General features: G+C 62.0%; 1 protein-coding gene across 7 annotated transcripts; it reads right to left on the bottom strand.

The window, feature by feature from the left end:
• Positions 1 to 175: 175 nt before the first annotated feature.
• Positions 176 to 21,124, bottom strand: ELMO3 (engulfment and cell motility 3). Of its 7 annotated transcripts, none has more exons than XM_048870621.2 (21): positions 21,030 to 21,124; positions 17,255 to 17,383; positions 17,040 to 17,080; positions 16,425 to 16,497; positions 16,270 to 16,320; positions 15,618 to 15,787; positions 14,526 to 14,625; positions 14,292 to 14,443; positions 12,440 to 12,518; positions 11,448 to 11,498; positions 10,992 to 11,114; positions 9,677 to 9,808; positions 8,290 to 8,394; positions 7,001 to 7,109; positions 6,579 to 6,715; positions 5,889 to 6,052; positions 5,533 to 5,645; positions 4,468 to 4,572; positions 3,714 to 3,796; positions 2,937 to 3,017; positions 176 to 1,748 (listed from the first exon to the last, which is right to left on the bottom strand). In XM_048870621.2, exons 2-21 carry the CDS (start codon positions 17,330 to 17,332, stop codon positions 1,536 to 1,538), a joined length of 2,160 nt encoding a protein of 719 aa, XP_048726578.2. In that variant the 5' UTR covers positions 17,333 to 17,383; positions 21,030 to 21,124; the 3' UTR covers positions 176 to 1,535. The 7 variants fall into 7 exon arrangements, with proteins under 7 accessions (XP_048726578.2, XP_048726576.2, XP_048726577.2 ...); XM_048870619.2 differs by lacking the exon at positions 21,030 to 21,124 and adding an exon at positions 20,546 to 20,633; XM_048870620.2 differs by lacking the exon at positions 21,030 to 21,124 and adding an exon at positions 19,496 to 20,275.
• Positions 21,125 to 21,343: the final 219 nt, after the last annotated feature.

The raw sequence follows: 21,343 nt of genomic DNA, 5'->3' as shown, positions 1-21,343 counted from the left end.
TGTGCAAAGCAGGAGGGCCTGGGGCCCCGGCCCACCCTCTGCCAGCACTGCCCGAGGGGGGCGCTATGCTGCAGCCGAGCACAGAAGTCACTGCCTTGCAGCTGCTGCAGATAACCAGGGTCCAGCCCAAGGAGGCCGGAGTAATCCAGATGGAAACAAGAAAACAGGCCGTGGGTTTCTCCGTACAAGTGTTTATTGTCCAAATGCTGGGGGGTGGAAGGGGTCTGTTCTCAGCCCTCTCCAGCCCCAGGGCAGGGGACAGTGCAGGTCCAGTGCTGAGACGATCAGGCAGGTTAGTCCCTTAGTATTATTACAGGCCCATATAGAGGGCAGGGGGAGGGCCTGGTGCCACGGCGTACCTTTCTCAGTAGAAGCACCAGGCTGGAGAGGTACAGTGCAGGGGCTCCCGTTAGCAGGGTGAGGGGCCAGGGAAGCAGGCTGGCCGGTTAGTAAGTGCAGCATTATGGCTAAGGGGTGCAGGGGATGCCTGGAGCAGGATAGACGGTAGGATGGGGCGAGACAGTGCTGAGCTGCGGCCAGGGATGGCTCGGCTCCCCTACCCTCGCGCACCGTGGGGCGTTGGCAGCCTGGCCAGGATTCCTGGTGTGCAGGCATCAGCCCCGAGGGACAGCGGAGCCTCCAGCAGGCGCCCTCCCGTGCCTAGCATCATCTCCCACCAGCCAGGCGCCAGCATCCCAGCTCAGGGAGGCTCGGAGAGGGGACCAGAAGTGACTCAGTTTCTCCTTGTGCTCAGTGAGTCGTTCAGCCATGTGGCCCCAGCAGCTTTAACGCCTTAGCTGCTGGAAGGCAGATTTCCCCCCAAACGCCCTATTGTCCATAAAGAACAGTGGGGCTGCTGGCCCCCCGCTCAGGCTGTCACATCACCCAGAGAGGGGCAGGGGGAGCATGGGGCCGCACAGAATCGTACCTTCTCCATCTCGGAGTCTTTCCCTGGGGTGCACCCAAGGGCACCGTATCGTACCAGTGCAGCAGTTAAGGACTTCTGCGGGAGGGTGGCACCAGCTCCGAGGGGCCCAGCGGGTTGCCAAAGGTTCTGTCAAACCCCAGGAGCAGCCTGCTGTGGGGAGCGGGGAGACAAAGGCCATCCCCCACGGCACATTAACAGCAGCAGCACAAGTGCAGAGAGGGGCAATAAGGCACTTGGGTCAGCCCCGCTCGGTCAAGGCAGCAAGCAGGAGAGCAAGGCCCCCGCTGGAAGGGGCAGGCTCAGCCTGGGGAGTGGAGCCAGTCACTAGGGGCCAGGGCTCTGCGGCTCCCCCTGGGCAGAACCAGGACAAGGGGGAAAGGAAATCATGGCCCAGGTAGGAGCCCGTCTCCTTGCCCACCAGCCCTTCCCCCACTTGCTCCCTGCCCAGCAGGAGGGGCTGCAGCAGGTGCCTGAGCCCATGCCTCAGTGCGGAGCCAGGTTTTCCCTTCCTCCCCCTTACAGCGCAGACTCTGGCCCAGACTAGCCGCTAGCAGGGCTGGGAGCTGGGGCTGGCTCGGGGCGAGAGCCATGGCCGGGGCGGCTGCCCTCACTGTTCCATAGGGCTGAAGTCATAGCAGAAGTTTAAATTGCTGGGGGGCTTGGGGACGGGGGGAGGGGCGTCGGGGATGGGAATGTTCTCCAGGTCCAGGAGGCGCAGCTTGAGCTCCATGGAGAGCAGGATGTCGAGCTCGCTCTGGGTTCGCTCGCTCGTCATCTCCCGGCCCAGCAGCACGTTCAGGCCGTCCGTCCACAGGCAGAACTGAGGGGCAACCAAACACTGGCCTCAGCCTCCGGGTAGTCGTCCCCCTGCCCGCCTCCAACACCCGCCCGAGTCTCCCACCCACCGCAATCCACCCAGCGCCACAGGTGTGTCCCCTCGGCCACGCGCCTCAAACAGGCCAGGGGACGGCAGCAGGCCGGGGTGGAATTCACAGGGGCAGATGCAGCCCGTGACCAGGGGAAGGCTCCGGCAGCTGGGTTTTTACCGGCCCCAAAATGGCTTTGGACAGCCAGAACTGAACCTCACAGCTCAGTCCCTGGCCCCCAGTCTGACCCCCAGGGCCTTGGCTATGGGCAAAGTCGCACTGTTTCAACATCAGTCCTGCGTGGAGGGCAGCCAGCTGTATGTAGGGTCTTCTCCAGGCAGGGACAGTGCTAACGCCTGTCCCCCAGCGCGCCCCCCTCGCTGCATTCCTGTCTCTCCACGCAGTCCACCGTGCACCCTCCCTCCCTTCAGAGGTGTCTAGCATCTCTCATGCCTCATTCTAGCTCCACGCCCATCCACTGCCACACCTCTTCCTCCAGCCCTTCCTGATCCAGGCCCAGGCACACCTCCTCTCCGCCTGTGCCATATTCCCATCCCAATCTGATCTCAGCCAGGTGCATGCCCCCAGATCGATCCTACAACACCCCCAAGGGCCCTCACCTCTGGCCCGGGCTGAGGGAAATGGTAACTTCCCATTCATCCAGGCTTGGTCTGTGAGCCTCTGAGGACACGTGGGCAGTGAACTGCAGAACCCGCCTTCCACAAGGCACAGCCACACTGACGTACAAAGGCACAACTGCCCGCAGCCCCGGCCGACAACTGGCAGTGGGGTGCAACGCCAGCATCGTGGGACTGCCCAGAGCGGCGTGGGCACTGCTGGCTCGCTCGGAGAATTACAGCTCAGAACGCCGTGTCCGGGTAACAAGCTCTGTGCCACGTGCCCGCCTTGCTCCCTGCTGTCTGTCTGCACAGACCCCAGCAGCCCTGCCATGCACTCTCCCTTCACAGAGCCTGAAGGGCTTTGCCAAGGGGGAGCCGCCTCCTGCTTTCACAGATGGGGAAACAGACAAAGGGGCAGAGGCTCTGCCAAGGTCACCCACCAAGCCCACGGCCGAATCTGAGCTACAAGCTGGTCCAACGGGCCCCCTGAACCCAGGAGCCAAGTCCCAGCCAGAGGCTCACCTCGTAGCGTGTGGGAGCGATGAAGTTCAGGTAGTACTCCTCCACGTCATAGCTAATGGAGAAGGCCAGGTCCAGGACATCCTGTGGGGAAACAGCAGGTGCATCTCACTCTCCTGGCTGCCAGTCCTGGGTGCAGCTGCACAAGGACAGGAAGGGCTGTGCGGAGCACGGGGCCCAGGCAGGCAGCGGACAGGGCTGTATCCTGCGGTGACATGTCGCAGGGCTGGGCTGCACCGCGAGTGGCCAGGCAACATGTGAGTGCAGAGCCCCAGCCTCGCCGGGACAGCGCCGTGCAGCAAGCTGGGGCGCCGTCGATTTGGCTGCCCGGTAACTCCTGTGTGGACAAGCCCCAGGCCTACATGCGATGTCAGCAACCCCCGATCTCCAGGCGGGGAAAACCCAAGGAGCTGGTGAACTCGCAGGGCCGTGGGGGAGCGCCCAGCTCAGTGCCTCCTTGCTGGGCTCTCATTCTCTGTCCCGTTCAGGTTCCACAGTGGGCCCTGCGCTGCCGGCCAGCACGAGGGGTGTTAGACGCTCACGGTGGCCTACACAGGGCGGCTGCTGGCCCTTCACAGCTGCCCTTGCAGCATGCGCCTGCCCAGATCTCTGTGCTCACTTTGCCTTCCCTGGACCAGCGCAGTGTGGATAACAAGGAGAGGGAGGCATGCTATCGGGCAGGCAGGCAGCCCCACCCCTGGGACCCAGCTGACAGACCCATGCCTGTATAGAGCCCGGGGTGGGGGGGAGTTAGTGGCCAGGCAGGGAGCAGCTGCTGACCTTGTTATGCTTCCCGGAGCCCTTCTCCTTCATGTGCGGGCACTCCCTGCTAACCAGCAGCTCCTTGATGTCGGCCACGGGAACTGGGGGGACAGAGGCGCTCAGCAGAGCCCAGCATGCTCCCCCCGCCCACCAGCTCCACCCCAGGTGGCTCAGCCCAAGCGCCGGCAGACGCACCCCCCGAGGGAGCCCAGCACAGGTCTCTTGGCAAGACAAGCACAGGAGGAAAGGCAGCCCCCTTGGGTGCTGGGCAGGGCAGGTACATGCCAGCAGCCTGGGGTTATTCAGCAGCCTGGGCACCACCAGACAGGCTCAGAGCCAAGGCCCATCTACTCGGAGCCCCATCTCCCTCAGTAGCCAACGCCAGCTGCTTCAGAGGGCAATGCCCGAACCCCAGGAGCAGGTGGGGATGCGCTGCCCCCGCTGTCTAAGACAGACCAGCTGAAGCCCGAAAGCAGGACAGTTAATATCCTGTCTAGGCCAAGTGTTGGCATGAACGATGCCAGCTCTGGCCGCTCCATAGTCACTCTCTCTGGGAATCTTGCTAAACTCTTGGCCTCAGCAGTTTTCTGTGGCCATGAGTTCCACAGGCTAACCACCCCCTGTGGGAAGAGCATCGGTCTGCCACCAAGAGTCCCTTGCTCTGTGTTAGAGAGAGAACAGAAGCACCCGATCGCCACTGCCCCATTTGTTACTCGGCACCCCGCGATCACATCCCCTGTGAGGGACGATCCCCCTCTTGGCTGTCACGTACTCTTCTCCGGCAGGCTCTCGATGGGGGGGCTCTGCACCCCCGGCTCCACGTCTCCGTAGTGCAACACCTTGTGGTTGGGGGACAGGCGGCAGAACCAGAGCTTATCTGGGACGGGAAGGGAGCGGCAGTCAGGGCCTGCAGCTCACCCAGGGACACACGTCTCCTCCTCCCCTCAGGGAGGTCTCTGTCCGAACCACGTGCTCCTCCGCACCTGTCGGCTTCCCCCAGCCCTTAGTTTAATAACCCCTCTACGACCTTTTTACTTTACATGGCTGCAAGCTGGTTTTGTTTTGGTTTAGGTGGAGCCCATCCTTCCTATACAGGCTCCCCCTTTCCCGAAAGGTTCCCAATAAACCCAAACCCCTCCTCCAAACTCCATGGTCTCACCCGCGCATTGAGACTCTGCAGCTCTGCCTGTCTAACCGGCCCTGTGCGTGCAACTGGGAGCATTTCAGAGAATACACCCTGGACTGTAATCTCTCACCTAGCAACCCAAATTTGACCTCCGGGACCTCTCTCCTGCCTTTCCCTGTGTCACTGGTACTGACACATACCATGACCACCCGCTCCTCCCCAGCACTGCATGCAAGTCTAGCTAGATCCAGGATTCTCAAATGTTCTTTGCCGGGACCCCCGTCCCCCCCTTTGAAAATATTTCAGGCTGTGATGACCTCCCCCAAAAAGTGACGCGCCCCCCATACCATGCCACCCTTACTTCTGCACTGCTGCAGGGTATCCTCAGGTCGAGAGGACACCATGACATCATCGGGAGGGTCCCGACTCTGGGATCGTTTCCCACACACCTGCCTGGAGTTCTCCTACCCCGAAACTTGCATCCTCCTCAACAGCTCAGGGGCTGCCAGACTGGGGGTGGGACCATTCCATGGGGTCCCCTCATGAACCTCTCGGTCTCCCTTAGCTCCTGCAGTTCAGCCCCTCTGGTCTCCGGAGTTCAGCCAACGTACGTCAGTGCCCACTCTCTGCCCCCCGCAGGCGTGCTCACCTCGGGCGCCCCATCCCCCTCGTGCCAGGGCACGGCGCTGCCCTGACCCCAGGCCCCCTCACCCTGTCTGCGGCGGCTGCTGATCTTGCGGAAGAGGGTCCCCTCGCAGAGGCGCAGGAGCCGCTGCTGGCGGATCAGCTCCAGGAGCTCGGGCTTGAGCCTCTCTCGCAGTTCCCTGGGGAGCGGGCGAGATGGGACATGGGCAGGTACCCCCCGAATGCAGGGCTCCCCTCCAGCGCTTGGCACAGGGACCCCACCCCCTCCCTGCAGCGCTCGAAGCAAGGACTGCAGACCCCCACCCCTAATGCTCAGACCGGGGACCCCGGACCCCAACTCGCAGAGTAGGGGACTCCCCCTGCAGCCCCTGACACAGAGCCAGGGGTCCCTTTGCCTGTGCCCCAGCCCCCCTCCCACTCACAGCACAGGCACGGCCAGCGTCTCCTCCTGGTGCATCCTCTCCGTCTGCCGCAGTCTCAGGATCTCGCTGTAGTTAAGCGCGTTCACTCTGGTCTTGAACAGCTCCAGGGAGGTGGGTTTGAGGGACAGGGTCCGAGTGATCTGCTCCCGGACCACCTGCAGCACCTGCAGGCACAAGGCATCGTCATGGGAGCCCGCTCCACAGCCTCTCTCGCAGGGCACATGGCACCGTCATGCCAGCACGGGACCCCGCTCCACAGCCCCCCACGCCCCTTGCGGGGCACACGGCACCGTCATGCCAGCACGGGACCCCGCTCCACAGCCCCCCTCGCCCCTTGCGGGGCACACGCCACCGTCAGGCCAGCACGGGACCCCGCTCCACAGCCCCCCTCACCCCTTGCGGGGCACACGCCACCGTCACGCCAGCAAGGGACCCCGCTCCACAGCCCCCCACGCCCCTTGCAGGACACACGCCACCGTCAGGCCAGCACGGGACCCCGCTCCACAGCCCTCCACGCCCCTTGCAGGGCACACGCCACCGTCACCCCGCTCCACAGCGCCCTGCACCACCTGGGGCATCAGCACAGGATCCCGCTCCACAGTGCAGATCTGTCCAGATCCCATCTGCCCTGTGAGACCCTGGAGACCCCGCTACATGGCAGCATTCTGGGTGTCCTCCCGTGGGGCTCACCTTGTCGAAGTCCTCCTGCGTGGCGCGCATCTCCTTCCAGGTCTTGTTCTGCAGCTGGATGCAGATACAGAAGAGCTCCTCGAAGAAGTGGTCCTGACCAAAGAACATGAGGTAGAAGGCCTGGGCCGTCTCCGAGCCTGAGGCAAGAAGGACAAAATGGGACCAGGTTTCCCTGCTTTTTTGGAAACCCTGACAACCAGGAGGTCCCGGAAATGGGGGCCATGATGCCTGCAGGGTATGGCTGCGCCCATCCCCCCCACCAGGAGCCAGGACACCCACAAGGTTTTGACTGCACCCACCCCCTAACCCAGCCAGGATCCGTGATGCCCACTGGTTTCGGCTGCGCCCACCCCCTAACCCAGCCGGGAGTCGTGGGGCTCTGGATGGGCTACGTTAGCAGACGCAAGGGGCCGCGCACTCACATGGTTCCCCGACATGTAGGATCTCGCAGAGGGCCAGGGTCAGCTGGATGCTGCTCCGGGCAAACGGGCACTCGTGTTTATCATCACGGCTGCTGTTCTCAAGGACAAACTGAGAGACACAGGCCCCGTCACAGCTCCCCGAGTGCACACGCCCCCGGGCAGGCAGAGCCGCCAAAGAGCTCTCCCAGGCGGGGGCGGCACGGCGGGCTAGCGAGGGCAGGGATGGGTAGGGTCAGTGTACCCCCTCCAAGCCCAAAGGCTCCCACCAGCTGCACAGTGGTCAGGAAGCTCGGGGTCCGGGTTCCCCAGCAAAGGGATCCCGGCCCCCCAGGGCGGGCGGGTTAGAATTCAGTGGCAGTGAGAAATCTACGAGGAAGCGTCATGCCCCGAAGCAGCCAGGCTCCCTCGGAACTGAAAGGAGATGCTGCCGGAGACGCCCGGAGAAGAGACAGGCAGACCAGGGCAAGGGCACAATGTCTTTACTGGCATCTCGGCCAGCTCCAGAACCAGGGCACTACGGTACCATCCATCCTACGCCACAGTCCCCAGCGACGGGACTGTGCTGAGCCCTGCCCTGCTCAGCACTTCGGGGGGGTGGCATGCTGCTACCAGAATCTGAGCTGCACTTATTTGTAGGTTTTTCATAGACGCACAGAAAGGATCCTTGTTCTCATCCAGTCTGACCCCTGGTGCAGCACAAACCAGAGAACCCAGCGCTTTGCTTCAGGGAATTTGCCCGCGTTTCCCGCCCTGCGTCCTGCTGGGTCCCGGCTCCTGAGCTCTCTCACTCCCCATGTGCAAAGAGGATATTTGCGTTATTCTCTCTCAGCCAAACCAGAGATGGTTTTTAGCAGCACTGAAAGCACTTCTGGTTCCCCAAGGGCCATGGGAAATTTCAGCTGCCCAGCCCGCCTGCTTCAGCATGAGAGCGGGCCAAAACCACCGCCAACATCTGTACCCAGAGCGTAGTTACGGCTTTCCTTGCCCGTCAGAACAGCCTGGCTCAACACTCCCAAACCCATCAGCCTCAGCCAGAGGCAAAGAGCAGTGAGCACGTTGGCTGAACAGCTGAGGAGGTTACGAATAACTGACAAACTGGCCTTAGGATGGGAAGGCCCAGGCAGACCTACCGCTAGGGGCTCTCCAGCTACGAGAAATAAAGGGTCGTCTACACAGGAAAGTTAATTCAGATTAAGGTAGGTCCACATGTAAACAAACCCGGAGAGCGGGGAGAAACCTCCCAGGGCTGTGCATGGGGTACAGCTCACGAGCCGGTAACATACACTCACTCTGCTATAGGCACTCGGGCAGCATCTGGAGAAGTAGACCATGTTGTCCAGGGCCAGCAGTCCCGGGGGCGCGTGCTGCAGGTCCTCGGCAGGGTTACTGTAGTTCTGGGAGGACACAAGAGGATGCAGGTTTTGTGACCGACCGTAATGGCAGAGCCCCCAGTGCAAGGAGAGGGCTGCCGTTTAGGATGCCGATACGAACAGTTGGTACATATCGGTCACTGTCCCACGGGCTCACTACGGCTCCAGAGACCTCGCTGTGTTAACGCCAGGATTACCAGCGCCTTGGGGAACAAGGGGCTGAGATGAGGCCGGGCGGCCCAGTGAGAACCGAATGAGATTTCCGCATCTCTTCGTGGGGATGCACAGCCTGGGCCAGGACACAGGCTCCCCAAGCCAGCGGCGCGTACTGAAGGCCCCTAACGGGGCATGCTGAGCTCAGACGGGATCGACCGGATACATGTAGCACACAGAAGCAAGGCTATCAGACATGGGAAAGAGCTGCCATTTGTACGTTCTCCTGGCTGGCCCCAGAACCCCAGTCCTCCAGCCACCTCTTGGCTGACGTAGAGGATCCTGCAGTCTCACATGGTGCAAGGCCAAGGTCCAGGTAGGGGTTCTCCCCTGGCCGGGGGGCTCTCCAGTGACTGGGGTCTGACCCAGGGCCAGCAGTGGGGACAGAGCCAGGAACAGAGCTGGGAGGGCACTGCTGAAGTGTCCCGTGGAAGGGGCAGGGAGGCAGACGGGACAAAGTAGGATGTAGCCCTGGGGAGCAGGGACAGCTGAGTCTGGAGAGGACAGTCATGCCACTGCCTGGTCCAGGCCCAAAGCCCACGCTCGAGGGGTGGGCACTGAGCTGCCCTCTAGAGGGGATGGGTCAGACCCTGTAACCAAGGGCAAGGGCCCTGGGAGGACACACTGCTGCAGGTCTCTCTAGGCTCCTTCTCACCCAGAGCAGGAGTTTTTAAACCCCTCCCTTTCCCAGCATGCACTGCTTCCTGCCCACAGCCCCCACCCGCACAACGCCTCTCCCCGAAGGGCCAAAACAGGGTGGGAGGGGGCAAGGCCTTCCCTTAAGGGGCCAGCACACCCTGGTGCAAACCGTGCGTCCGCAATCCCAAACCCGAACTGACCGACACCGACAGAAGCCAACTGCTGGTCGCGGCTCTCTTGCGAAGGCAAGAGACGCGGGGGAGCGGGGGCTGCCGGGGGAGAAACAGTGCGTGCCACGCTTCCGCACGGCTCCTGCCTTCGCAGGCCAACTCTTAGCTCCTGACCGCCGAGGTGGAAATGGCCCCTGCAGCTCTCCAGGCAGAGCGAGCGAGGGGAGGGCGGTTCGGAGCGGGCCGGGTCTGCTGGCCAGGGGAAGGTCTGGGCGGCGACTCACCTGGAAGCCCAGCTTGCGGAACTCCTTGACGCACAGAGAGCGCCGGTGGTCCGTGCTGAAGGTGCCGGCAGAAGGCTCGTTCTCCAACTCGAAGGCGCTCTGACGCAGGGACTGGAGACGCTCCCGTTGTTCCTGCGGAGAGAGCAGGGCCTGGCTGATGCCTCGATCCAACCCTAGCAAGGCCAAGGCAGGGCTGCCGCCCCGAGCTCCATCCCACAGGCAAAGCTCAGACCCTGCTGGGAAAGGAATGGGCCCCACCAGGCCACCCCGTCTAGCGCCCCCAGGACCACAGTCCCCCCAGCGAGCAAACAAAAACTCCAGAGCTTTGCGGGGTCCCAACACAGGAGAGTGGGGGGAGGCCCAGCTGAACAAACCCATGGACGGGGGAGGCCGCCTGGCTCAGAGGTATAAGAACACAAGAACGGCCACACTGGGTCAGACGAATGGTCCATCTAGCCCAGTATCCTGTCTTCCGACAGTGGCCAGTGCCAGGTGCTTCCAAGGGAATGAACAGAACAGGTAATGATCAAGTGACATCTCGTCATCCAGTCCCAGCATCTGGCAGTCAGTCTTAGGGACACCCCACTCATCCTTAGCTAGTTCTTCTATGAACCCAGTTATACTTTTGGACTTTACAACATCCCCTGGCAAGGAGTTCCACAGGTTGACTGCGCATTGTGTGAAGTAGTACTTCCTTTTGTTTGTTTTAAACCTGCTGCCTGTTAATTTCATTGGGTGACCCCTGGTTCTTGTGTTGTGTGAAGGGGTAAATGACACATCCCTATTCACTGTCTCCACACCAGTCATGATTTTAGAGACCTCCATCCTATCCCCCCCGAGTCGTCTCTCTTCTAAACCGAACAGTCCCAGCCACATTCCTCTCTCCTCGTACGGAAGCTGTTCCATCCCCCACATCATTTCTGTTGCTCTTCTCTGTTCCTTTCCAGCTGTAATGATCTTTTCTGAGATGAGTTTCCCAACCCTGGCAGCTGAACCCTTGGAAAGGCCAGTTCCAGCCATGGGTGCTGAGCACTCAGAAACGCAGCCCTACGCGACCTGGGCACACCTGACACAGCACAGCCATGCCTCCCTCCACCAGCAGGGGGCAGTAGCTCCATCCCCGCCAGCCAACTCTCAGTAGGACTGGAAGCAAAGAGGAGTGGTCCAATTTGGGGGCTCAGCTCTCTGGGGAGTGGGGAAGGAGGGGGGAGAAGTGGCAGGGGCAGAAAGGTGGGAGAGGGACACTTTGCGGAGGAGTCCTGAGGAGGAGAGTGCCCACCCGACAGGCCCACAGGGGGAGAAGAGCCCGTCAGACCTGCGAATAAGGGTCCATGGGGGTCCGCATCTTCCACTCCAGCAGGTTGAGGGTGATGGACTGCAGCACGTAGAGATAATGGGCCATCTCATCCCCCATCGGCTCCGAGGCGTGGATAATGTTCTACAGGAGCCCCAAACAAAGGCCGTCACTGACCCCAGCCTGGACCCCAGCTTTCCGTGACCCGCTCCCGGGGCAAGAGCTGCGGGGCGCAGGGGTCCTGGGGCCAGCACTAGACAGAGGCGGCTGCAGGTTCCCAGCTGCCAGGGCGGGGAGAGGGAGGGCACAGCAGCATTGGCAGGAGGCTGGCACAAAGCGGGGGGGTGGGTGACAAACGCTACAGGCGGGGGCTCTGGGCGCACAGACACCTGGCCCAGGGGCCGGCAGCCAGGGGGCAGGGAGGATGCACAGACCGTAGGGGCGGGGCGCGAGGCCAGGAGCTCTCTGCATTCCCACCTTGTGAATGAACTGCCGGATGTTCCTCTGGCCCAGATAGCCCATCATGTCCTAGGAAGGGAGAGAGCCGGTGAGACACGCTCCTCCCAGCCCAGCCCCGCCGCCATCCGCGGGCCCGTGCGGATCAGCACCCGGCGGAGCAGGGAGCCGAGGGGTGGGCACAGGGCTCGCGGCCCAGGCCGGACCCTGCGGGTGCGGCCTGCGTGGGGCACAGAGGGCGATAAAGCAGCTGGCTAGTTAGGCCCTGCCGCATTCTCGGTGCCGCGCAGGGCAATGGAAGGGTGGAGGTGGGACAGGCAAAGTACAGGCTCATGTCCAGCTGCCCTGCCCTGGTCTGTCCCCTCGGCCACACGCCTCTCCTCAGCCTGGGGGAGCAGGGCCGCGGTGCTGGGAGCACAGCGCAGACTCAGCAGGATGCTCCAGACAAGCAGCCAGCGCCCCGGGCTGCAATCATCCGTGGAGCTCTGCCCGCCGGAGCCCTAGCCCAGACAGGCACCAGCTACTGCTGTCAGGCCCTGCGTCTTCCTGACCTGCCCAAGGGGGGTCAGACGACACGGTAGTTAAAACGCTGGCCCCTCCTCTCCCCCAGGGCTCCAGCGGTGCCCCCTTCAGGGAGCCGAGCCGGTGCTAGCAGCATGGGGACATTTCTAGGCAAAGCGCCTCGTGAGGCAGCTAAGGGAACCCAGCAGTGCAACACCCCTGGCTGCCCCGCTCACCACCAGGGGGTGCCACGCGCAGCCCAGGCAGGCAGCCGGCCCGGCCCGGCCCCCCTGACCTGACCACTGTCTTTTCCAACACGGACAGGCAGCCCCCGTCCTCCCCTCCCACAGCACATTTAGTGGCCCCCCCCACCCCCAAACAGCCCTTCTCAGAGGGCTCACAGCCCACACTCTGGGCGAACAGACTGCATTCCCTCCTCGCCCCCAGCCCCACAGTGACCCCAGGGGCATGGCCAGCTCGGAGGGCCGCGGGAGCAGGCCAGGGGACCTTACCCTCCTCTCTGTGTCGTTGGCATTCAGCAGCAGGGCGATGAGCAGTGCCATGGCTTTGAGCTGCAGCTGCTGGTTGGTCCTAGGGGCAAGGAGATGAATCACTAGCGTGACTAGCCCGGAGGGTGGGCCTGAGCCGCCCGCTCCCAGCTCTTCTCCCAGCCTGGCTGGCCCCATGCCACCCGGCTGCCCCCAGCTGTCAGCTCCCAGTGGGGAAGCCGGCCGGAGGCATCTGCGAACCAGGTACAGATCAGGGGACATTCCGCTGGCGCCCGGCCCCAGGGCACAGACGGGCATCGTAAGAGCAGCAGGCTCCCTGCAGAGAGTGGGCACAAGAGTGAAGAGACTGAAAGGCATTCAGGGGCCTGAAGAGAGAACGGGGGAGAGGAAGGCCAGGGCAGAGCCCTGCTGGGCCCATGACCCAGTCGACAGTGGAGAGAGAAGAGGGCCTGGGGCGGGCAGGGTGAGGCGAACGCCTGCATTTGCCAGGCTGTGCGTCAGCAGATGGGCGCAGAGCGCCTGCTCCATGCTGGCAGGGCTTATCAGGAGGGATTTAAACCCAGGCAGGAGGGGGAGCTCCCCCCACTCAGGCGCTAGGGCACGAACTTCCTGCCGCCCAGCAAGGAGGACAGGGGCTGTTCCAGAACTAGCGAGGGAGAGCAGGGCAAGGAGCAGTCATGTGTGCCGGGCCTGACTCCTCAGCCCGTGTCGGGGGAGGCTGGCCGAGCTCACCAGGGGGAAGGAGAGGCGACACCATGCACGCAGCGTTCCCAAAGTCGGATGGAGTTGGGCTGGCCGGGGCAGGAACGTACCATGGCTACGGACCGGAGAAAAGAGGAATAAAGGAGAAACCAGAGAGTGTTCGCTACAGACCCGGCCGGACCAAGAGTGAGAACAAGTCTAGGACTAGCTCCGGGGCCGCTGAGACCCCCAGACCCTGCTCTCCTGGGGGGCTGTAACTGCCTAGAAGCCGGGGCTCATTTCAGAGTTGGCACATGGCTCCGCCAGCTCAGATTTCCCCGCAGATCGGCCAAACCCCGATGCTGAGAGTGTTACTGGCACCAGAGCTTCAGCGGGAGAGCGCAAGCCGGGAAGCAGCAATGCTGAAGGACCTTACAATGAGAACACCCAGCAAAGGAGTGAGGGTCTGCGATGTGACGGAGCAGAGGGGAGAACAGGCCCGCCTGTCTCTAAAAGGCTACAGGGCATGACAGCCAGCATGCTGGGGGTTGCCTCGGGAGCTCATTCCCAGCCAGAGCTAGATGGGAAGCCTGGAGAAACAACAAACTTGGAGGGCAACACAGAGCGAGCCAGGCGGACGGAGCTACACGTAGCTAAGCCAGGACGTGGTGCCGGCAAACATCCGAGGGGCAAGTCCCAGTGAGGGAAAGGGGGTAGAGAACATTGCCCAGCTGGAGCCAAGTGGGGTGGGCTGAAATCATAGTGGAAAAGGATGGCAGAGGAGCAGGGAACTGGAGTAGGCTGCAGACTGCTCTCCCCAGGGAAGCGGGGCAGGCCGAGGAGATGCAGGCCGGCAGAGGCAGGATGGGATCACAGCTGGTGCTGTGCTCATAGGCACCGACTCCGTGGGTGCTCTGGGGCTGGAGCACCCCCGGGAAAAAGAAAAAAAGGGCGATCAGCTGTTCGGCAGGCCCCACCCATCAGCTCCTCCCCCAGCACCTCCCGCCCACCACCCATTAGCTGTTTGGTGGCGGGCGGGAGGCGCTGGGGGGGGGGAGGAGGAGGAGGAGGAGCGGGGCTGGGAAGAGGCGGAGACTCAGGGGAGGGGGCGGGGCCTCAGGGCCAAGCAGGGCTGAAGCACCCTCGGGGAACGCTGAAAGTCGGCTGCACTTACACCTGCAGGTGGGTGAGGAGGCGATCCAGGGTCACTTCATGTTTGACCAGCTCAAAGAGGGAGCGGCTGCTCGGGACCATGTTCTCCAGGATGGACAGGGAGAGCTGCTGGACAGAGGCGTCCATCCCACTCGTGTTGACGTACTTCACGATCTGTAACAACGGGCGGTCAGAGACACGACTGGCTCAGCCACCCTGGCACGGCGGGTTGCCAAGTCTCTGGGGAGTGACTTACTTTTCTGATGAAGGCCCGGCTCAGCGTCTCCCAGGAGACGAAATCGTGCTCCATCAGCTCCATGAAGGCCTTCAGGGTGTGGGCTAGAATCTCCCCTATACTGGAGCAACAGAACAGCAAACATGGTGAGAGAGGGCCCAGGGACCCCACAGAAACGCCGCTCGATAGACCAGGGCAGCAGGGACAAAGCCGCCCAGACACCACAGCGATGGGCACATTAGAAACACCTAGAGAGACAGAAAACAGGGAGAGGGCGAGAGAAAGAGACAGGGGATGAGCACTGGAGAGAGAACACTTGGTACAAGCAATCAGCCTCTCCCTTAGCCCAAGGAGGAGTTTGGAGACCCGGAAAGCGCCAAGAAGGACACAGGACGTTAGGGTTGCACAGTTAAGCGTACAAGCGTCAAGGAAATCCAGGGTAACAGCCTGAATTCTGCGCCTCAGGCATATGCTCCACAGCGCAGTCTAACTCCCCGCACATGCAGCGCTGCCAGACAACATGATACACGGTGTTCCCCTCGCCTGGGAGCCAGAAACGTGCAGGTGCCCGAAGGGAGCCCAGGGAGAACGAACACGTGCTGCAAGAAAAGCCGAGACCAAGGAAGAAGCCAAAGAGCTAGGTCAAAGCGATGACAGAGGGGGACAGACTATCCGGGGCTCTCACACTGAGGGAGGGCGAGGGATCAGCTGGGGGGTACACGTGGGAGGCAGTGACGACAGCAATGGGGTGCAGAACACCACAGGATGACCAGGAGGGTTCCTGGCAGCGAGATCCATCGGGCTGTGGAACAGTCTCCCCAGGGAGGGATGGACCATCTGGGATGGGCAAACTTACACGGGGCAAGTCCTGCCTTGCCAGGGCCTCCGGCAGAGGCCTTTCCATTCCTGTCCTCCAGACTTCCAGAGCAGCATGGTGTGAGCAAGGCTTGTAGAGCGCGTACTGCAAGGCACCCTCCCGCCCCTGGCTGCACAGCCTCGCCAGGGAGAGGGCTGGGGAAAAGGACAAGCCAGGCACACGGGCACAGAGAGGGGAACAAAGCGGGCGCAGAACTCATCGGATGTTGGGGGGGCAAAGAGGAGCGACTCACTCACTCGTTCCCCTCTTCCACAATAAGGAAGAGCTGTTTCAGGCCGTTCCTGTTGATGAACTCCTGGGCAAAGGTGATGTCTCGGGAGAGGTTCGCCAGCTTCTTCAGGGAGTCTGCCTTCACGTCCAGGTTGTTACTCCGGATCCCGCTGTGCAGCCGCTCTGCCTCCTGATCCTGCCAGCCAGGAAGGAGTCAGACCAGCGTCATCCCACCGCATGAGACCAGGAACAGCGAGAGGGGACATCAGGGATTGGGGATCCCAATGGGATGAGGGGGAAATTGGGCCAGGACAATCCCATAGGGAGAGACTGCGTGAAGAGGTTACACTACAGAGGGGTCAGACCAGAGCAGTCCCAAGGCGGGAGCTGAAGCGGGAAGCCAGACCTGAGCCATAGCAATACTGTTTGGCACCATCCACCCAGGGATCTCAAAGCACTTTACAAACACTAGTCAAGCCTCTAATTCCCCTGGAACTGCACTGCAATAAATCAGAATCCTTATCCCCACGTTACTGCTGGGAAAACCGAGGCACAGGGGATTGACAGGGAGTCAGCGGCAGGATCTGTGTCTAGCTCTGACTCTCCAGTCACAAAAAGGGGAGGAGAATACGGGCTGGAGCAGGGGGAGCAGGCCAAGGAGGTAGGGGTGGGACGTACCGGAGAAGTGGTCAGCCGCAGAATGCTCCCATTCTTAATCTCCACACGGTTCTATGACGAGACAGACAAGAAAACGGGATGAAGAACCTGTAGGTCAGAACTGGCCAAAGGGCTCCAGCAGCCAGCGAGAGCCTCACGTGCTGCCAGCCACTCACCGACTCGGTGATGTACGTCTGCTGCCCATCCACGTACTGCAGGGCATAGTGCTCGGCGTTCCCCAGGTTCCACCTGCAGCGGGAGAGAGTTGGGTCTCCACCTTCCGCCCATGCTCATTGCCTGCCGACTGCCCGGCGTGCCACACGGCTGCACCGAGGGCAGGGCACGGCACGTGCTTTGGGATGGGGAGCAGAGGGGCCAGCCAAAGAACTGCGGGAGGGGCAAGACATCCCCCAAAGGGCCTGCTCATTCTCAGAGATGGTCCTCCAACAAAGGCGGATTAACATTTATTGGGGCCCCCCCACACCACCAGCCCCGCCACAGGGCCCTGCCCCCTGCTCCTCCCCTTCCCTCAAGGCTCTGCCCCCCTGGCCTGGCCGGAAACCGGGGCTGGGGTAAGAGCTGCCCAGAGAGCCCTGGACTCTGCATCTGCCCGGGGTGGCGCACCCTGGGGGACAGAGACACGGACTGCTTTCGGGCACCCCAGTCCCCCACCCAGGACAGGTGGAGGGCCATGGACTCCCCACAGCTGCCCAGGTGGGTTTTACCACAACCTTGGACGGTGGCCCCCAAACTGTGCCCATGGCTAGAGAGCAGACAGAAGAGTTACTCACACATCACAAACCTCCTTCACAACTGCAGCCAGGGGCTTGGCCTGAAAACAAAGAGAAACAGCGTGTGGGGAGCGTGGCCCGGGCGTCGCCCCCGGCACGGCACCCGAGCACACCGTGCGAGACACATCCCTGCCCTGCCAGCAGGCAGCGGGCTCCCCTCCAGTAGCAGGAGCCCCCCCCACGCCAGCTGGGCCTTCCAGGAGGCAGGACGTTACCTGGTTGAGTTCAATGAGCTGCGGGATGGCTCCCATCATCTGAATGGCGATTTTCACCACGTCTTTGGGGGGCGGCATGGTCCCGGTTCTCTGGCTCCCGCTCGGAGCCTTCCCTGCCCCACACAGCAACTTTGAAAGAGAAAGGGGGGGGCACTCAGTCGCGATGACTACTCAGAAGTCACCCGCGTGCATCACGCTCATGGGACTGGCACACCCTCAAGTGTGCCAGGTGGCACCACACCCACCACCGGGAATGCACATGGGCAGGGCGAAGATGAACGAAAGCTTAATGAATGCACCAGAGAATTACAGTCCTCCAGAGACCGCCTACACTGGGCAGGAGACCAGCAGGACCCCGGTCAGATGGGAGCAGCCCACACCCGCCATGAGCCATCAGCACACGGGACAACAGCAGCTCTCCACCCAGAAGCCGACGCAAAGGGCCATCAGGGGCTACGGCCAGGGGCACAGCCTGAAAACCCCACTCAGCCAGGGTGAGAAGAACTCGCCCTCGGACAAGCGCCATCACCTTCTGCGCAATCCAGCCTGCGTTTGATTATGCAGGACAACGGTGCTTCTGTCGGCATTGCTAACGTCGTTCAGGGAGGCAAGTCACTACGCCGGCAGAAAAACCCCTTCCGTGGACGTACGACACGTCTAGGGGGCCATTTTCAGCATCAGCTCAGTAGTGTCAACATGCCCTCCGTCTACTCCCCCGCCTCAGCCGTGGCTCAAGAGAGTCCACAAGCTGCAGCCAAGTAAAAACTGACCAGTCTTTCACTGCTCTTTTACTGGCCCTAAAGCATCCAGTCAGTTTCATTCAGAGGCCCCAGAAACTACGGGCAGCGGCAGGGAAACTCAAAAATAAAGGCTGGAGAAGGGGTAAAGTAGCAGAAACAGGCAGCAGCCGGAGAGAGGGGCAGAGAATTGCCCTGATCAGTGCTCCCCTCCCGGGCTTTACCATCACCCTGCAGCCAGCAGAGTTAGTCATCTGCTCAGCAGGGCTCTGGTAAAATGTCCAAGCCGGTAGGAGAGGCAGGTAGGATTTGATAGGCGGATGACAGGGAGAGAGAAAATACCTGGAAGGCAGAAAGTGTACAGAGTGGGAAGATTTCAGAGTAACAGCCGTGTTAGTCTGTTTTCACAAAAAGAAAAGGAGGACTTGTGGCACCTTAGAGACTAACCAATTTATTTGAGCATGAGCTTTCGTGAGCTACAGCTCACTTCATCGGATGCATACCGTGGAAACTGCAGCAGACATTATATACACACAGAGATCATGAAACAATACCTCCTCCCACCCCACTGTCCTGCTGGTAATAGCTTATCTAAAGTGATCATCAAGTTGGGCCATTTCCAGCACAAATCCAGGTTTTCTCACCCTCCTCCCCCCCACACACAAACTCACTCTCCTGCTGGTAATAGCCCATCCAAAGTGACAACTCTCTTCACAATGTGCATGATAATCAAGGTGGGCCATTTCCTGCACAAATCCAGGTTCTCTCACCCCCTCACCCCCCTCCAAAAACCACACACACAAACTCACTCTCCTGCTAGTAATAGCTCATCCAAAGTGACCACTCTCCCTACAATGTGCATGGTAATCAAGGTGGGCCATGTCCAGCACAAATCCAGGCTTAGGGAAAAGAGGAAGCTGGCTCTGAAGACTGAAAGAAAAGAGACACCAGGCTATTTCAGGAAAGAGAAAGAAAAAGCGGAGGGCAGCCAGGAAGGGAAAAAAGGAAGAGCAGCAGCAAAAGCGAAGGAGGAACCCACAACGATCGTCAAACAGGGCTCGGCAAACCCTCGTTTCACTGCGAATGGCTGATCGATGGATTTGAAACGGGTTTTTTTGTGGTGTTTGACCAGCGCGGTAGATAGCAAAATCCTCTCCGGCAAAGAGCCTGTTAGCGTAGGTCTACGCAGAGCTAAAAGGTCCACAGCGCAGCCACAGCTGGCCCAGGCTCACGAGGTGGAGCTAAAATTTGCTGTGTAGAGACTCGGGCTCAGGCTAGCCCATTGTAGGCCCTAAGCAGGAATATTTCCTCCCCCGCCCAACACATATTTGAAAAGCAACTGGGGGACCCCGGAGCTGCTCAGGGCCCTAAGCAATTGCTTAGTCTGTTTATTCCTAGCGGCGGCTTTGCCCTCCACCCTTACAGGGTCCCAGAGCTCCAGCTGAAGCATCTACACAGCTGACCCAGGGCAAGCGGCGGGTTCTTTACCCCTGTGTAGACGTACCCTTCATTTCCTACCAGCGGTGTTTAAATTGACTGAGCGCAAGCCGGCAGATGCTGGCCAGCCAGCCTGAGGAGGGGGTTAGAGTTAGAGGTCTTTTTCTTTTTTTAAAATCCTCCCACGCCCTCAGAGCGTCCGCCGGCATTCGCCGTGCGTTTTGGTCTCCTGCCGGTGTGTCCAGGCTTCCAAGCGGGTGGTTGATGGATGTGGCTTCCTCTGCAGTCTTCTGTGTAATGTTTCTCTAGGTCGCCCGCGTTGTCTCTTCCCAAGGGGTGGCTGTATTGTCCCGAAAGCCCGTCCTAAACGTACCCATTGCCAGCCTCTTGCCACGCTGGAGGCTGTAAGCTCACCTGCAGGCGTTTCGGGAGGGCTCAACGAGCTGAGTTACGCTCCGGTTACATAACCAGTGTGTCTGCAAAGCAGAGCGCGGCCACAGCGGGCAGGGAAAGGGCAGCTGGAAGGTGTCATGGGGCGGACAGGCCCAGCTAGCTCCAGCACCTGGCTGGGAGCGGACGGCTGGCACAGAGCCAGGCTGAAGCTGCCGGAGCATGTCTGCCCTGGGCCGGGCAAGCCGGGCCGGACAACCGAGCCTCGGGCTGCCAGCTCAGCTACACCCACCTACCCCGAAGGGAGAGGGGCGGGGGGACACCGGGACCTGCCATGGAGCAGGCGGGAAGGAACAGCGGGTGTGCCCGATGCCAAGGGGCACCCGGCCCGGCCCAGGGACCTCACCCGGCCCGGCCCGCCTCCGTGGGCCACCGCACCCCACGGACCTCACCCGGCTCACCCCTGGGCCAGGGCACCTCACCCGGCCCACCCCGGGCCAGGGCACCCGACCCGGCCCGCCCCCTCGGGCCCCCAGCCGGCCCACCCCGGCCCAGGGCCCCCAGCCGGCCCACCCCAGCCCAGGGCCCCCGGCCCGCCCCCTCGGGCCCCCAGCCGGCCCACCCCGGCCCAGGGCCCCCGGCCCGCCCCCTCGGGCCCCCGACCCGGCCCAGGGCCCCCGGCCCGCCCCCTCGGGCCCGGGCTCCGGGGCCGCCCCGCCGCACTCACCGGCCCGGGGACCCCGCGGAGCCGCCTGCAGTTCCGGGTCGGGGCCGCGTGTCCCCGCCCTCGGGGCGGGGGCGGGGCCGGAGCCGGCGCGGGGGGAACCCGGGGTGGAGTCACCCCAGGTCCGGCCCCGGCGGCAGAGCGGTGCCGCCCCGCGCCCGGACCCGGCTCGTCCCTCGCTGCTAAGGGCGGCGGGACGCCCTGGAGCCGCGTCCGCCCCGCGGGAAGTCCCGGCCCGCCAGGGCCCCTGTCCGCCCCGCGCCGGCTCTCCCCTGGCCCCGGCGGGGCGTCCCCTCCCTCGCCCCCGTGCAGCGGCCACCGGCCCTGCCCGGGGCAAGCGGCGGAGCCCCGCGGCGTCCTGTGGCCCCCGCGCCCCTTGCCTGGAGCTGCCGCGCTCCGGGCCCTTTCTCCGAGCCGAAGGAGACTTGCTCCGTGGGGCTCAACGCGCTGCCTCGCTCCGCAGATGGTTTTCTTAATCCTCACCCACCTTGTCTCGCCGGTAGCGTCAGCAGCCGTACCTCGGTCCATCCTTTCGGCCAGCACTGCCCGTGCGGGTGGCAATATGCGTTGCTAATGCTACATTTGTCTTCGGTTTTTTCCAACACCGAAGTTTATTCTTTGGGATCATGTGACTTTAAGGCAGCCGGCCTTCCACGGCTCCTGCGGAAACTTCTTCAGTTTCCTCTGAGCCCCCAAGGGGATCTGTTGCCTTTGTCAGCTGTTGTTACCTTTCTCTCCAGCAGCAGGCCGTGTTTTTTCACATCATCCCTTGTGTGTAAACCTCGGTTCTCAAATATTCAC

Source organism: Caretta caretta, chromosome 12 (genome assembly GCF_965140235.1).
Source record: "Caretta caretta isolate rCarCar2 chromosome 12, rCarCar1.hap1, whole genome shotgun sequence".
NCBI lineage: Eukaryota > Metazoa > Chordata > Testudines > Cheloniidae > Caretta > Caretta caretta.
Note: the sequence above shows the minus strand (reverse complement) of the source record. Positions and strands in the feature narration are given on the sequence as shown.

Coding starts and splice junctions, on each gene's coding strand:
- ELMO3 (XM_048870621.2), bottom strand. CDS start 17,332: ATGCCGCCCCCCAAAGACGTGGTGAAAATCGCCATTCAGATGATGGGA. Junction 16,321..16,424: donor AGACGTACATCACCGAGTCG/GTGAGTGGCTGG, acceptor GTCTCGTCATAG/AACCGTGTGGAGATTAAGAA. Junction 1,749..2,936: donor TCGCTCCCACACGCTACGAG/GTGAGCCTCTGG, acceptor GTTGCCCCTCAG/TTCTGCCTGTGGACGGACGG.